The 13297-nt window shown below is 37.5% G+C and overlaps 1 protein-coding gene and 1 non-coding gene across 2 annotated transcripts; one reads left to right on the top strand and one right to left on the bottom strand.

Annotated features, from left to right (window-relative positions):
* Positions 1-7710: 7710 nt before the first annotated feature.
* Trnai-aau (transfer RNA isoleucine (anticodon AAU)) lies at positions 7711-7784 on the top strand. The gene has a single exon. It is a non-coding gene; the product is annotated as a tRNA-Ile (tRNA).
* Positions 7785-11275: 3491 nt separating this feature from the next.
* Positions 11276-12915, bottom strand: LOC131934970 (uncharacterized). The gene is made up of 5 exons (XM_059291243.1): positions 12791-12915; positions 12261-12457; positions 11901-12155; positions 11639-11801; positions 11276-11469 (listed from the first exon to the last, which is right to left on the bottom strand). Exons 3-5 carry the CDS (start codon positions 12126-12128, stop codon positions 11444-11446), a joined length of 417 nt encoding a protein of 138 aa, XP_059147226.1. The 5' UTR covers positions 12129-12155; positions 12261-12457; positions 12791-12915; the 3' UTR covers positions 11276-11443.
* Positions 12916-13297: the final 382 nt, after the last annotated feature.

Genomic DNA, 13297 nt, shown 5'->3' on the forward strand with positions numbered 1-13297 from the left:
AAACAAAATGACATTAGATCAACACGGTGGTATCACATGTAAACAATTTCGTCAACAACTTGTTAGATCAGACAAGAGAAATGTAAAAAACAGATCTGTTTTTTTACATTTCCCTTGTCTGGTCTGTTTTTTACATTTCTCGTGTCTTATCTGTTTTTCACATTTCTCGTGTCTGATTTGTTTTTTTACATTTCTCGTGTCTGATTTGTTTTTGTTTTACATTTCTCGTGTCTGATTTGTTTTTTACATTTCTCGTGTCTGATCTGTTTTTAGCGCAATTTCCATTCTGGAGAATTGCGTTTATTAACGCGTCATTTCTGGGAATGGATGGATGGATGGATGAATGAATGTATGGATGAATGTGTGTCCGGGCTTTAAGTCGTATCTCCTCCTCAACGAAGCAATATCGATGACTAGTTCCAAAAGCAATTATGTTAAGCAAGTTACGAGAATGAGCATAGGCCATAAAAATTCCGGGTTTCTTTCATGTATTTCCCGGAAAATCCAAAAAACCTCGAAAAAATGCAGTTTTTTGCCCATATCTCGGCAACCAGACGACTTAGCGACTTGAAACATGTACCAATCGATTCCTGCCGTAATTTAGAACAATATTGCCGAAGAAAGTTTTCAAAAATATCCTCTCGTTTAGTCACAAATTTTAAAATTACATTAACACCTACAAACCGATCGTTCTTCTAGCTTGAACGCATCCCAGCATTATACGTCAGAGCTATTTTTAGATAACATAAGGAAATTGCGCATAAATGTCACTAGACTTTTTAATTAACTTGTTTTACATTTCTCGTGTCTGATCTGTTTTTTACATTTCTCTTGTCTGATCTGTTTTTTACATTTCTCTTGTCTGATCTGTTTTTGTTTTACATTTCTCGTGTCTGATCTGTTTTTTACATTTCTCGTGTCTGATCTGTTTTTTACATTTCTCTTGTCTGATGTGTTTTTGTTTTACATTTCTCGTGTCTGATCTGTTTTTTACATTTCTCGTGTCTGATCTGTTTTTTACATTTCTCTTGTCTGATCTGTTTTTGTTTTACATTTCTCTTGTCTGATCTGTTTTTTACATTTCTCTTGTCTGATCTGTTTTTGTTTAACATTTCTCGTGTCTGATCTGTTTTTTACATTTCTCGTGTCTGATCTGTTTTTTACATTTCTCGTGTCTGATCTGTTTTTTACATTTCTCGTGTCTGATCTGTTTTTTACATTTCTCTTGTCTGATGTGTTTTTTTACATTTCTCTTGTCTGATGTGTTTTTTTTACATTTCTCGTGTCTGATCTGTTTTTTACATTTCTCTTGTCTTGCGTGGTCACATTGAGTTATGTATTTCTATGATGTCTATTTTTACATGCTTTTTACTAAGTTCACGATGTCCGTTTGTTTGTTTGTTGTTTTCTGGCAAATCTTATATCTCAATTTTGAGCCAATTCAAATGCAGCAATACCGTTTAAACTTACCATATACATTCTTCTTTGGTGACATTGCAAGAATATCTAATTTTTTTTATCTAATTCAAGAATCAAAATAATATAAAAATTAGAATTTCAATAATAAGAAAAATCTTTATAAAAAGCAAAGTTTTAAATGCACTGAAAATAATAAATAAAAGTAATTGGATTACTTTAATAAAAGATTTAGTAGCTAAAATATGCAACAGATCTCATGAGCGACCAAACAAAAAATAAAAGCTTTATAACAAGAAGCGTTTAAATGCACTGGAAATAGGAATATGAAACGAATTTGCTTAATTTAGTAAAATCTTTGGCACTAGACCTACCTAGCCGTATCTGTTTAGAGCCGCTAGTGTCTAGTGGACAAGACTACGCTCGCTGGTATGACAGAATGACAGAGATTACAATGTAACTAGAATGGGCTGACGCACCGAACGATTACATTGTAGTTTCTAATCCCCAGGCAAGATACTTCAAGTCAGCCATCTGACAAGAACTGTAGGAGGGTTATCGTATTTCACTTCTAGCCCCGTCCTCATCTCCCCACCCCTATCGCTCCCCTAGTGCAAATCTTTAGAACAAAACTACATCAGAATCTCCAGAGGTGCAACATAACATACTGACGACAGGGATTATGTGGGGGAGGTTTGTTAGACGGATGACAGGGATTATATGGGGGAGGTTTGTTAGACTGACGACGGATGTGGCGAGGGAGGTTGATCTGACTAACGAAGGCCATAAAATGTATTGGATGAATGAGCTAGGGTGAGAGAGTTATTACATGAAGTAGGAATGAGAGTAATCGAGAAAGAATCGAGTTTTTGCCCTTTACTCTGCAAAAAAACAACTGAATTCGCCTTGATATGATCTCACTCTAGCCTATGTCAGAGAAATAGATAAACTCTACTTCTTCTAACGTAAAAAACATCAGGGCAATATTCACTTTAGTAACATGTTAAAACATCTGGCGGCCAATAAATGTTGGGAACCTAGTTTAGCTGATTGAGCTTTCAAATAGTAGTAAAACAGAGTTCGAGAATTTCTTGAGTACGTCGTATCAAGACGGTGTACGCCCAGCGAAAAGACCGGCATGATTGGGCATTTCACATTCACTTTGTCATGCTGTCACTATTTTGTAGTATTTGACACGTTAGCACCTGTACGGCACTCCACACCCCACTCCACACCCCACTCCACACTCCACTCCCCTATCCCCTCTCCACACCCTACTCCACACCCCACTCCACACTCCACTCCCCTATCCCCTCTCCACACACCACTCCCCCTCCCCACTGCCCCTCCCCTCTCTGTGAATAGTTAGCATTGATGCTGCAATACGACAACACCCCACCCCCTCCCCTCTCCCACTCCCCCCTCCCCTCTCCCCCTGCCCACTCCACACCTCTGTGAATAGTTAGCACTGATGCTGCAATACGAGCGAACGTGGGATGGTGGTCCGTCTATTTTTAGTAACTTGCTAATGTCGTTGGTGGAAGTTTATACTCAAACGGATACATAAACTATATATAAGTATACGTTGTGCGTATATATATATATATATATATATATATATATATATATATATATATATATATATATATATATATATATATATATATATATATATATATATATATATATATATATATCACAAATCATCACCACACACACACACAAAGACCATCACCACACACTGCACCCTCCCTACCTACACCCAACTACAACACAGTCCGATATTTTCTGAAGTCTCGAACCTTCGGTACTGAAAAAGTCATCCTTATGTTCAGGAGTTCGAACCGTTCCTGTCCTTTAGTTCGCTTGCTGAGACTTTATTTCCATAAGAATCTGGAATTGAAAGACCCACTATGTCGCAATAAATTACGTTGTTGGTGAATTGAAAGGTTGAATGTGGTTTTCCTAAGTTCAGCTCAGTGCGTACATCGTATCTTTATGAAGTACGTACATCGTATGTTTACATAACTCGTCAGATGTAAGAACAATTTTTGATTGCACTTCCCGCTCTCTCTTTATTAATTGATCTCAATCCATGTGTTTAGGGTTCGTGTTAAGTCATGTGTTTAGGGTTCGTGTTAGGTCATGCGTTTAGGGTTCGTGTTAGGTCATGTGTTTAGGGAAGTCATGTGTTTAGGGTTCGTGTTAGACCATGTGTTTAGAGTTCGTGTTAAACCATGTGTTTAGGGTTCGTGTTAAGTCATGTGTTTAGGGAAGTCATGTGTTTAGGGTTCGTGTTAAACCATGTGTTAAGGCTTCTTGTTAAGTCAAGCGTTAAGGGTTGGTGGTAAACCATGCATCGTGCCAATATTAAAAACATGTAAGTGTGACATTTAATTCCACCCCCCCCCCCCCCCACACACATATCATTTGAAATGTCCATAGACCGTCAGCCATGATAGATATTATACACTTGTCTAGGAACAGCGTTATTAGAAATCAAAATTTGTTATGTAACGTTGCTCTGTTTACACAGTGGTATGATGTTATGATGTTGTGATGACATGATGTTGTCTTGATGTTGTGATGTTGTGAATTTATAATTTTGTGATGTTGCGATGGGTTGTCACTGTTGATGGGAAAACAGCAATGATAGTTTGTCAATTATCATTTAGCGGTTGGGACCATTTGAATTTGATGTAGCATTTTTGTAAAGTGTGTATTAGATGATGGGTACGACATTTAGATAGCAGATACATATCTGTACAGATACTAGGAGTCTAGACAGTTGACATTTGACATTTGGAACACAACAGATGACAATAGTGGTATAACAATGTTATATTTATCATTTGCCATCAATCATTAAGCAGATGTCACTAATTAAACTGTCATTGAAGCATTTGACAGCATTAAAAAGTATGTTGTAGACTGTTTAATTTAACCCAAAAAAAAAACATCAGTTTGAATTTTTCATTTTCAATGTTGTAAACCTGAGCTATAAATAAACCACTTCAATGATCAGGTAACGCGAATTGCGCAGCCTTTAGAGTGCTTGCCCTTACGTTATGTGGCTGAACTAGACGGGCAACTTTACGTTCCCTCCCCTGTGTCCTGTGTATGGGGGCTCTCGACTAGCGAGCTTATTAACTGTCGGTCTATAGGACGTCATTAGGGCGTGTTGCTACGCTCTGGTGATTTTTCTAAAAGACTTGCAGACGTGGCAGCCCTTGGTCTTTTGCCTGCTACTAAGATCTGCTACCTTATGTTGAAAGTGTCGTAAGGATCGCTTGGTGTAATTGTGTGTGTGTATATATATATATATATATATATATATATATATATATATATATATATATATATATATATATATATATATATATATATATATATATATATATATATATATATATATATATATATATATATATATATATATATATATATATATATATATATATATATATATATATATATATATATATATATATATATATATATATATATATATATAATCAAACAAGATAAAGCCTCCTATTATGTTGATTTATTTACTTCACTAGCCGTGTGTCCGTAATTTAATCGCTATAACCATATCTGCATTTGGTAAAACGTCTTTTGTTCAGTGACATTGAAAATATTTCAACTACTCGACGCCATTGTGTATACGGGGCCACTCAAATATACACCCACTCACCTGTATTTCCCCCACCCACCTGTGCCCCCTTCCACCCGTGTATCAAAACCACACCCTTTAAAATCTAGATCTAAAATATCATGTTGGTGTCCTCTATGTGGGTCATGTAACCCTCAACCCTCGCGTATATTCTAGTTAACGAAATCTTCCAAAATAAACCAACACACAGCCGCATTCAGGCATTCAAGTAAACAGATGGGGAGTTAGTTCCCCGCCTCCCCCCCCCCCCCCCCCCCCGGATCCCTACCCCCACTAACAGGGGCGTCGATAGCTATAGATTTATGAAAGTGACAGAAATGTGTCGTCTAGCAAAAATTGTGAGTCCTGCATTCATTTTCTAAGATTGTAATTTATTATTAGAGTTTTGTGCATGTAGAATAAAAGTAAAAATATCTCTAGGCCCTAACCCAACAACACACCCACTTTAAAACCCATCAGAAATCATGAACAGCATATGTTCATGTAACTATCAGTGTCTGCATGACTCGATGTGTCGAGGGTCTCAGACGGTCTCATTAGGCTTCTGAGACACATTCGTTGACTCAATGTGTCTTGTTCGACACGTCAGTGTGTCCTGTTTGACACATCTGCACAGGTGTGATGTTGATGCGGTGGGTGTGACACATCTGCCCAGGTGTGATGTTGATAGTTCAATAGTTTGGTTACATTTATATTCTTGGAGATTTTATTAACTTTGAATCTAAGTGCCCAAAATGTAATCTACCATTTGCTGATTCCATAATTTTGTGTATATAAACCCTCCACCCCCCAGCCCGAAAATTTCAAGTGCCCCCCCCCCCCTATTGAAAAGTTTCTACATTAGTTTCCTCTCAAGTTCCCATTCCGCTGTAGGAGATGTAAGGCCCCTGCACTTGTGAACATGAAATTAAAAAATGTATTGATCTCAGCAGACGTGTCCACGTTTCAATGACTTGTTTACACCACACGATTTCACATGTGACTCAGCAGACGGCAAGTTTTTGGTAGCCTCAAAAGCTGTCAACCGCCAGAAAAATAGAATCTAGAAATAGTTATTTCATAAAGGCCTTTCTAGAGCAGTCAGGCGAAACAGAAGTCTAACCGATCTTTCAGATTTAATAAAGTTTCAAGAAGAAAAGAATTTTTTTAAAGTTTACTTAGAGTTGAGTTCTAGAATTTACGTTAAAATTAAATTTAAAATATAAAATTAAATACTAGAATAATTAAATGAATCAGGTTTGCATCTGTCACCGATGTATTTATTTTGTTCCAAGGATTTAACTTTATATATTTGATACCAGTCGTACCAGTCGTACCAGCCGTACCGCTTAGGTTTTAAGGGACGTGGTCAGATAGTAGACCGCACGATTGCTGAACTATAATTTTCAAGTTCGAATCCCGGGCTCGATACTGTGAGACATACCTTAGTCCACCCAGACTAGCGCTGACCACACTATCCCTACAACCAACTCAATGTTACGTTGTAATTATTAAACCGCCTTTTCAATTTTCACTTCACTCCATTGACCACGCGAATCGAGAACCTTTTTTCACTCGACATTCGAGCTGTAAATTTGTTACACAAAGTTACAGAATTAGCCAAAATCTCACAATCTCGGCGCCGATCGTGGGGGTGCTGCAACCTTTGACCCACTTCCCAGGGGCCAACGCTCGGTATGAAATGGGCAATGCTCTACCGATAGGTCTAAGAATAGCAGCCAATTAAAAAAGGTTTTACTTCGCCCACTACCACCCCCTGAAGTGAATAGCACCTTGGGGTGGGGGTGGGTGTTTGCTAACCAACTCTGTTCTAGAACACCTAGGGCACTAGGTTCTAGTTTTTTCCCGTGTCTTTAAAGGCGTAATCAGGTTAAGAATTTCTTGATGAAATGAATGCTTAGACTTTGAAAGGGTGTGTTCTGTATGGCCAAATAAATTGGTAGCTACACCCTGTTGAGAGTCATGTTTGACTTGGTCAGTATTACTCACTGTAATTAAGGAGTCAGTGTCATGGGGTAGGCCATCTTGAGTTTTTTCTGTGACTCTTTGAGTCAATGCATTACAAAGCTTGATTGGATTTAGCGTAGCAATCAAGATGAAAAATGTTTTATTCAGCACCCTCTCACTAGTTTTTCTCATCAAATATTTGGGGGAGACGGGACTAAAACAGGAATTTATGTCGCTGATTATATCATAGTAAGCTCAACTTTTGTAACATTTAGGGATTTTACATTCATAAAACAAATGACGTATTAGCGACAAAGCCACAACAGACCAAATAATTTCTAGTCAACACATCCATATTTCTTTCAACCCGCTCTTGGCAAACCTCTTCGTGTAAAGGGAGTTAACAGAAAATAATAACCAAAACTATTAATTACCCAGTTATCTACCTTATATTTAAAGCCAATATACTTTATTTTATGGCCAAAAACTGTATAACAGACGCCTAGATCAAAACTGAAACCGCATGATTAGCATTAGATCTAAATTATAAAAGCGACAAAAATAACTATAGCAAAGGGAAAAAATTCTGATACTATTGTTGATGTTGGTAGGATTCTACCGCGCGGACAGGTGATGAGATAATCACTTTATGTTTAGCAATGCGGAGCATGGGCCGGTTAGCTCAGTTGGTTAGAGCGTCGTGCTAATAACGCGAATGTCGTGGGTTCGATCCCCATACTGGCCATACATTTTTGCCGCTATATTGTTAACCCTTTCGCTGCCATTATAGTTGACTGTTCCCGCCAAGTGAGTGTGACCCATTAACTATCTCGTAAATTGGTTTCCCTTTTCATTGAGGGCATGGAAGTGAATATATATTAAACGCAATAAATGAGCTAAACTGTGGGACAAATGCACTATTTTTTAGTGGCTCTGGAATGTATATACTTAGTATCAGACGATACTGGTAGGTGGGTGTTCTACAGCCTGTGATGTTGTTGAGCCCACAACAAAAACTTTGCCACTTGAATAAAAGCGTCCGAGGGATATTTTTGCTAGCTTGTTGTAAACAATATTTTAGTAATATTGAGTTTTCAGTATGTGTTGCATTGTTGTGTATGTTTGTTGTTGAAAGTAGTCAGAACTGCTGTATAAATGATCGCTATATTGTAGTGTTGGAAATAGTGGCCATGAAAATCAATAGAGAGTCGGAATTCCCAGATGTTTTCCTTCCGTGGGTGTTGATGGTGTGGATAGCGTCCACTGTATGTTGTTGATTGAGTCGGCGTGTGATTAGTCGGCGGGTAAATGTTTCCGAATGATGCCTTCTGCCAGAGGCGTAGCGACCCTTCCCGGCGCCCGGGGACAAACTTTTCGATTTGCACCCCCCCTCAACCTTTCAATATATTTTTCCAACCCATTTTGGCTCCCCTAAGGTCGGCGCCCGGGGACATATGTCCCCCCCCCCCCACCCTTCGAGACGCTACTGCCTTCTGCTCCAACAATCTTCCACGAAATTAAGATCACACGATTAACTTACACGCCGACACTGACGGAGTGTCTGTGTTATGTTGAACTTGTTTGATGTGCTTCTATTTTGTCAGACATACCTCTCCACTTTCTGTCCTTTGTGGCTGTGCGTGTTGGCGTTGGCCGTGTAGGGATCTGGATAGTATCCGTTTCAATAATGTGTTCAAGGAAAAATAAAAATTTGTCCAGGTAATAATAGACCTGAAAAGCTGGTTCCAAACGGCTGTTGCCAGAAAGCATATTTTTTCTAGACTTGTAAATTGATAACATTATTTTACTATTGGCCTAATCAATCCAGATCGGAAAGTTTTGACCAAGACTACAGGGTCATCCATCAAATCTGTCAAGTTTTTGGGAACAGGGCATTACCCCCCCCCCCCCCCAGTACTAATTAGGGGCTTAAAAATATAACTTACTACATGTCCTAGGACCCCCCCCCCCCCCCCCCACAGTTTTGTTTTTCTTATTGGCAAACTATGCATTAAATAATGCAACTGAACTCATTTCGTCATATCATTTGTTAAAATTTTTCCTAGTCCAAAACCATGTGTTTCCTTATATACAAGGTGAAATCTTCAGTATCATTTTTTTTTACAGGAAATTAATTGGGTTGGTAGTGATTATTAATTTTTGCATACACAAGAACACCTATAGTGCTAAAGAAAAACACACACACACACAACAGTTTTAATTGTTTTAATTTCAGAACTGATAAAAATAAATCTGTTCAATATGAACCACTTTTCATCCAACATGTGGAGGCAAATTTCTGTCAAATCTGACCTCTGTTGAACAAGGTTGTTAAGTCAGGACTTTCTGTATGCAGTCTGTATCCAGAACACCTAAAAATTTAATAAAAAGATAATGTTAATCTATTATTTAGGCTAATCTGACTTTGTAGGCGAAACAGATGTTAACTGCCATACTACTAATATGCCTGCTATATAAATAAGCTATAATATAATAAGCCTACTACTAAACTATAATAACACTCTACATCTGCCAAACATGACAACTGTAACAATTAGCAAACTTTTTTTTACTAAGAAGGCTATAAGCTTAGCATATCTGAGTTATTAGCCTAGGCCTACCGCTAGTAAATATAGATATATGAATTAAATTATGACATATTCATATATCCATATCTATATTTACTAGCGGTAGGCCTAGGCTAATAACTCAGATATGCTAAGCTTATAGCCTTCTCATACTTATTATAGTTGCTAGGTGTATTGGATAAATCTACTCCCACATACTTTATCAATCAGAAACTTTGCTTCCATTAACACCAATGATATAAGGCATGTACAAGCCTGATTCAGAACGTTGCTGAATCGAAAATGCCGCCTACAAAACTGGCCGAACGCAGGCAAACACGACTTACCAAAAACCTTACCTGCTTGCTGGGGTTTGAATGTTCTCGTTCTCCGGGATCTGACCACATTGGCCCACCTGATCAAGTCTCCTGGGGTGGCACCGAAGACATGGCAGCCAGGGCCCATAGCCCCATTGAGCGGACTCGGGTGCCCGCCAAGAGTGTGTCAACTGGTCTGGCAACTGGAGGAGACCCCAGGATGGTGTGTGATGTGCTTGTACAGCCCCTGGAGCTGCCTTTCCACCCAGACCTGGTAGTGGTACCAGGCCTAACATCCTGCCGTGACAGATTCTTCTCGGTGCAAGCAGACGGACCAACCCTCAGGGTGGCTAGCACACAAATCAGGAAGTATCTTCCACTAACACCCAACCAACGCCTTTACTGAAACCAATTATGACTTGTCCATGTTTACATCCGCTGCCATGTGGATGCCCGCCGGCCTTAACTGGTGTATATTCCCGGTATATAAAAGCGCTAGACTAGTTGTGTTCAGCGTATGAGCCTCGCACCGACCGAGCAAGAACAATACATTAAAAAACTTGAACTATTTATGCATTGAAGATCCGTATGTTCTTAGTGATCAGCGTCAACTTGTGTGTCAAACTGCCGTAAAAAACGCTTTTTTCGCAGGCGTCGCCCAAATGTAGTATCTATTCAGGTCATTGTTTCTAGAATAAAAAAGGGGCTTGTGGAGTAGTAATACGTTTGTGTAATATCAACAACCATAAAAATTACGCAGAATTGAAGAGCTTAAAATTTACTTTTCAATGACCAACGAGAGTGTTTTTCAACGGCAGTCGCGCAACAGATTTTGACCCCCCTCCCAAACTCCCGAACCTTTTTTGACCATGCAACGCATTTCTTTACATTTAAATTGTGCACAATTGAATAGTCTTTAGTGTGAATTATAGGCCTTTATTTTTCTCAAACAAGTACATTTTAAAATATAATGTATGACATTGGTAGTGAAACTCGGCATGATGTTGGCGCAATGTTGGCACAATAATGGCTATATCCCGGCTACATCTGGGGCTCATCCTATGATTTTTTACATAAAAAAAGCTCCATAAATTTTGATTAAAGTTTCTTTCACATTTTGAAATTAAGCAGCAAATACATTCACAAAAAACTGTTCATCTATTAAAATATGTAAGAAAACTATAACTATATTATAAAGTACTGATAGAAAATGAAAGCTACTACACTACTATTTACATATTCATGTTGACTTAATTTTATACAAAATAAATACATTATGAAAATTTTGTATAACAGATGTTAAGTACAGTTGAAATTAAATGAATGTAAAAACTTAATTTACTGTACAAGAATACAGAAGCTGTCATGTACTATGGTAAGTAAAAATAACATTCAAACAAAAACTTACTTTTACCCCAGTTATTTAAATGTATAAATTATTTGTTAAAAAATTTCAGCATTTTCACATATTTACATGCCATTCACTTGTCCCCTTTTCCAGTTCTTTTATAGTAGAATTTTTAAAAGATCTTAGGGGGTATGGGATCTGAAAAAAAAAAGTCAAACTTATCAGCATCTTGCCTTGTCAATTCTTCTGTCCATATATCTGTCATTTCATCTTTGTCTTTCTGTATAGGCAGACAGCTTTAGATATATACAAATAGGCCTACATAATTTTAAGTTATTGGAAGCAAAGAAGCCATTTTCATTTTTACCAAAAATTGTCATCTTGAGGTTCCGGAGGTCATTAAATTTCAGTTTTCCTTTTTTGCCTTCAAATGAGTAAAGAGTCGACAACTGAGGACATATTAATTCTTTTACAACCCTGAAGAGACCATGCCGAGCATTTTTACCTCCATAGTTGGTGAGGTAAAGACTCTGTATTAACTGAATACTTTTGTTCAACAAAGTATTGAAAGAAATATAACAAAATTACTGTTAAATTACAAACTAGAGTGTATTTATAACATTGCTTACCATCCTCTTCTGTACTGCAGTGTCATTAAGACAACTATCCAGGCTGACCATTTGCTCCACTGTCTCTAAAGGAAAGGTGTACCCTTCTGGCAAGCTCTGGATAGTTTCTGGGATATCCTCTCCCATACCATTTAATTTTGCCTCAAGCCTATCGACTTTTCTATGCAGGCGCCGGATGTCTTCAAGCAGCTCTGCGTTGTTTTCCAGAATCTTTTTAAAAAACGGCATTCAGCTGATCTGTATTTTGCTGGGTGACTAGAAAATAAATAATTTATGTCAAATCTTTACTAATTTTTTTACAAACAAAAGCAATAATGCTAACAAAGTAATGATTTATTTTAAAAAATACAATACACTTACAGCCAGAAAAACTCGGGGACGCTGAAAACTGTGCATATGATGCAGGTGGTTTTGAAACAGCTTTGGAAGCTTCAGGTGGTTGTGGCAAATATTTTATGGAAGGTATAGGTGACCTTGACCTCCGCCTCACCACGACTCTGCACTGCTTCTTCCTGGCAGGTGATGATTCTGATGATTCAGAATAATCATTGGGACTCCTAATGCAAAATTTTTATTTTCATTATTTATACAAACATAACAAACTTAAATAAGGCTATATATTAAGCTCAAGATCTGAGTTAGAGATTGTAATATATACCATCTAATTGTTAGCCGTGACTGCGATGTGGCTCTGATCCTGAGCTCTCAACATCACTCTTATCTAGAGCCTTTCTCTCGAGTGATTTTATTTTTTCATAGGAAACTAACATTTAGACATTTTTATCACATTACAATTACATTATATTGTTTTTTAATGTTTTATTATATTATATTTTTAAATATTAAAAGTAACATATACTTAATTCTTACCATTGCTAACAATTACTTACGTTAAAAATTTTAAATGGCTCCTTTGCATTGCGCACCCATGCATCTCCAGCAGTTGGTGTGCTTGGCCAGTAACATTGATTTTTGCCAGCCAGCAGCCACACATCTGGCACCACCATCCTTACATTATCCTCAACAGTTTCCAGAAGGTGGTACATTCTTTAATACACAGTATTTACATAAAAATTAAAGTTAAAGACTTAAATGGATTAGATAAAACAAATTCTAATATTTTTGTTCTTTGTGATTCAGAGGAAGCAGCACATCTCTTTTTGTATGGTAAGAGAACACATTTCTGTTCAATTTTTGATACATTGAATGTCTCTAATTTACCAGAAAGATTTGACACCTCAAAAATGCTCAATTTTGAGGACAATAATGTATATTGAAAAAAATCATAACATGTTAGAAATCGCTCAACAACAAGTACTGGTTCAGAAGACAAATCCATAATGAGAATGTTTCTAAGCAAAAAGAAAGTGTCTTCAATTTTAACACAGTTGTCTCCA

The sequence above is a fragment of the Physella acuta genome, unplaced genomic scaffold, assembly GCF_028476545.2.
Source record: "Physella acuta isolate Inbredline_101_S28 unplaced genomic scaffold, ASM2847654v3 ptg000125l, whole genome shotgun sequence".
Classification (NCBI taxonomy): domain Eukaryota; kingdom Metazoa; phylum Mollusca; class Gastropoda; family Physidae; genus Physella; species Physella acuta.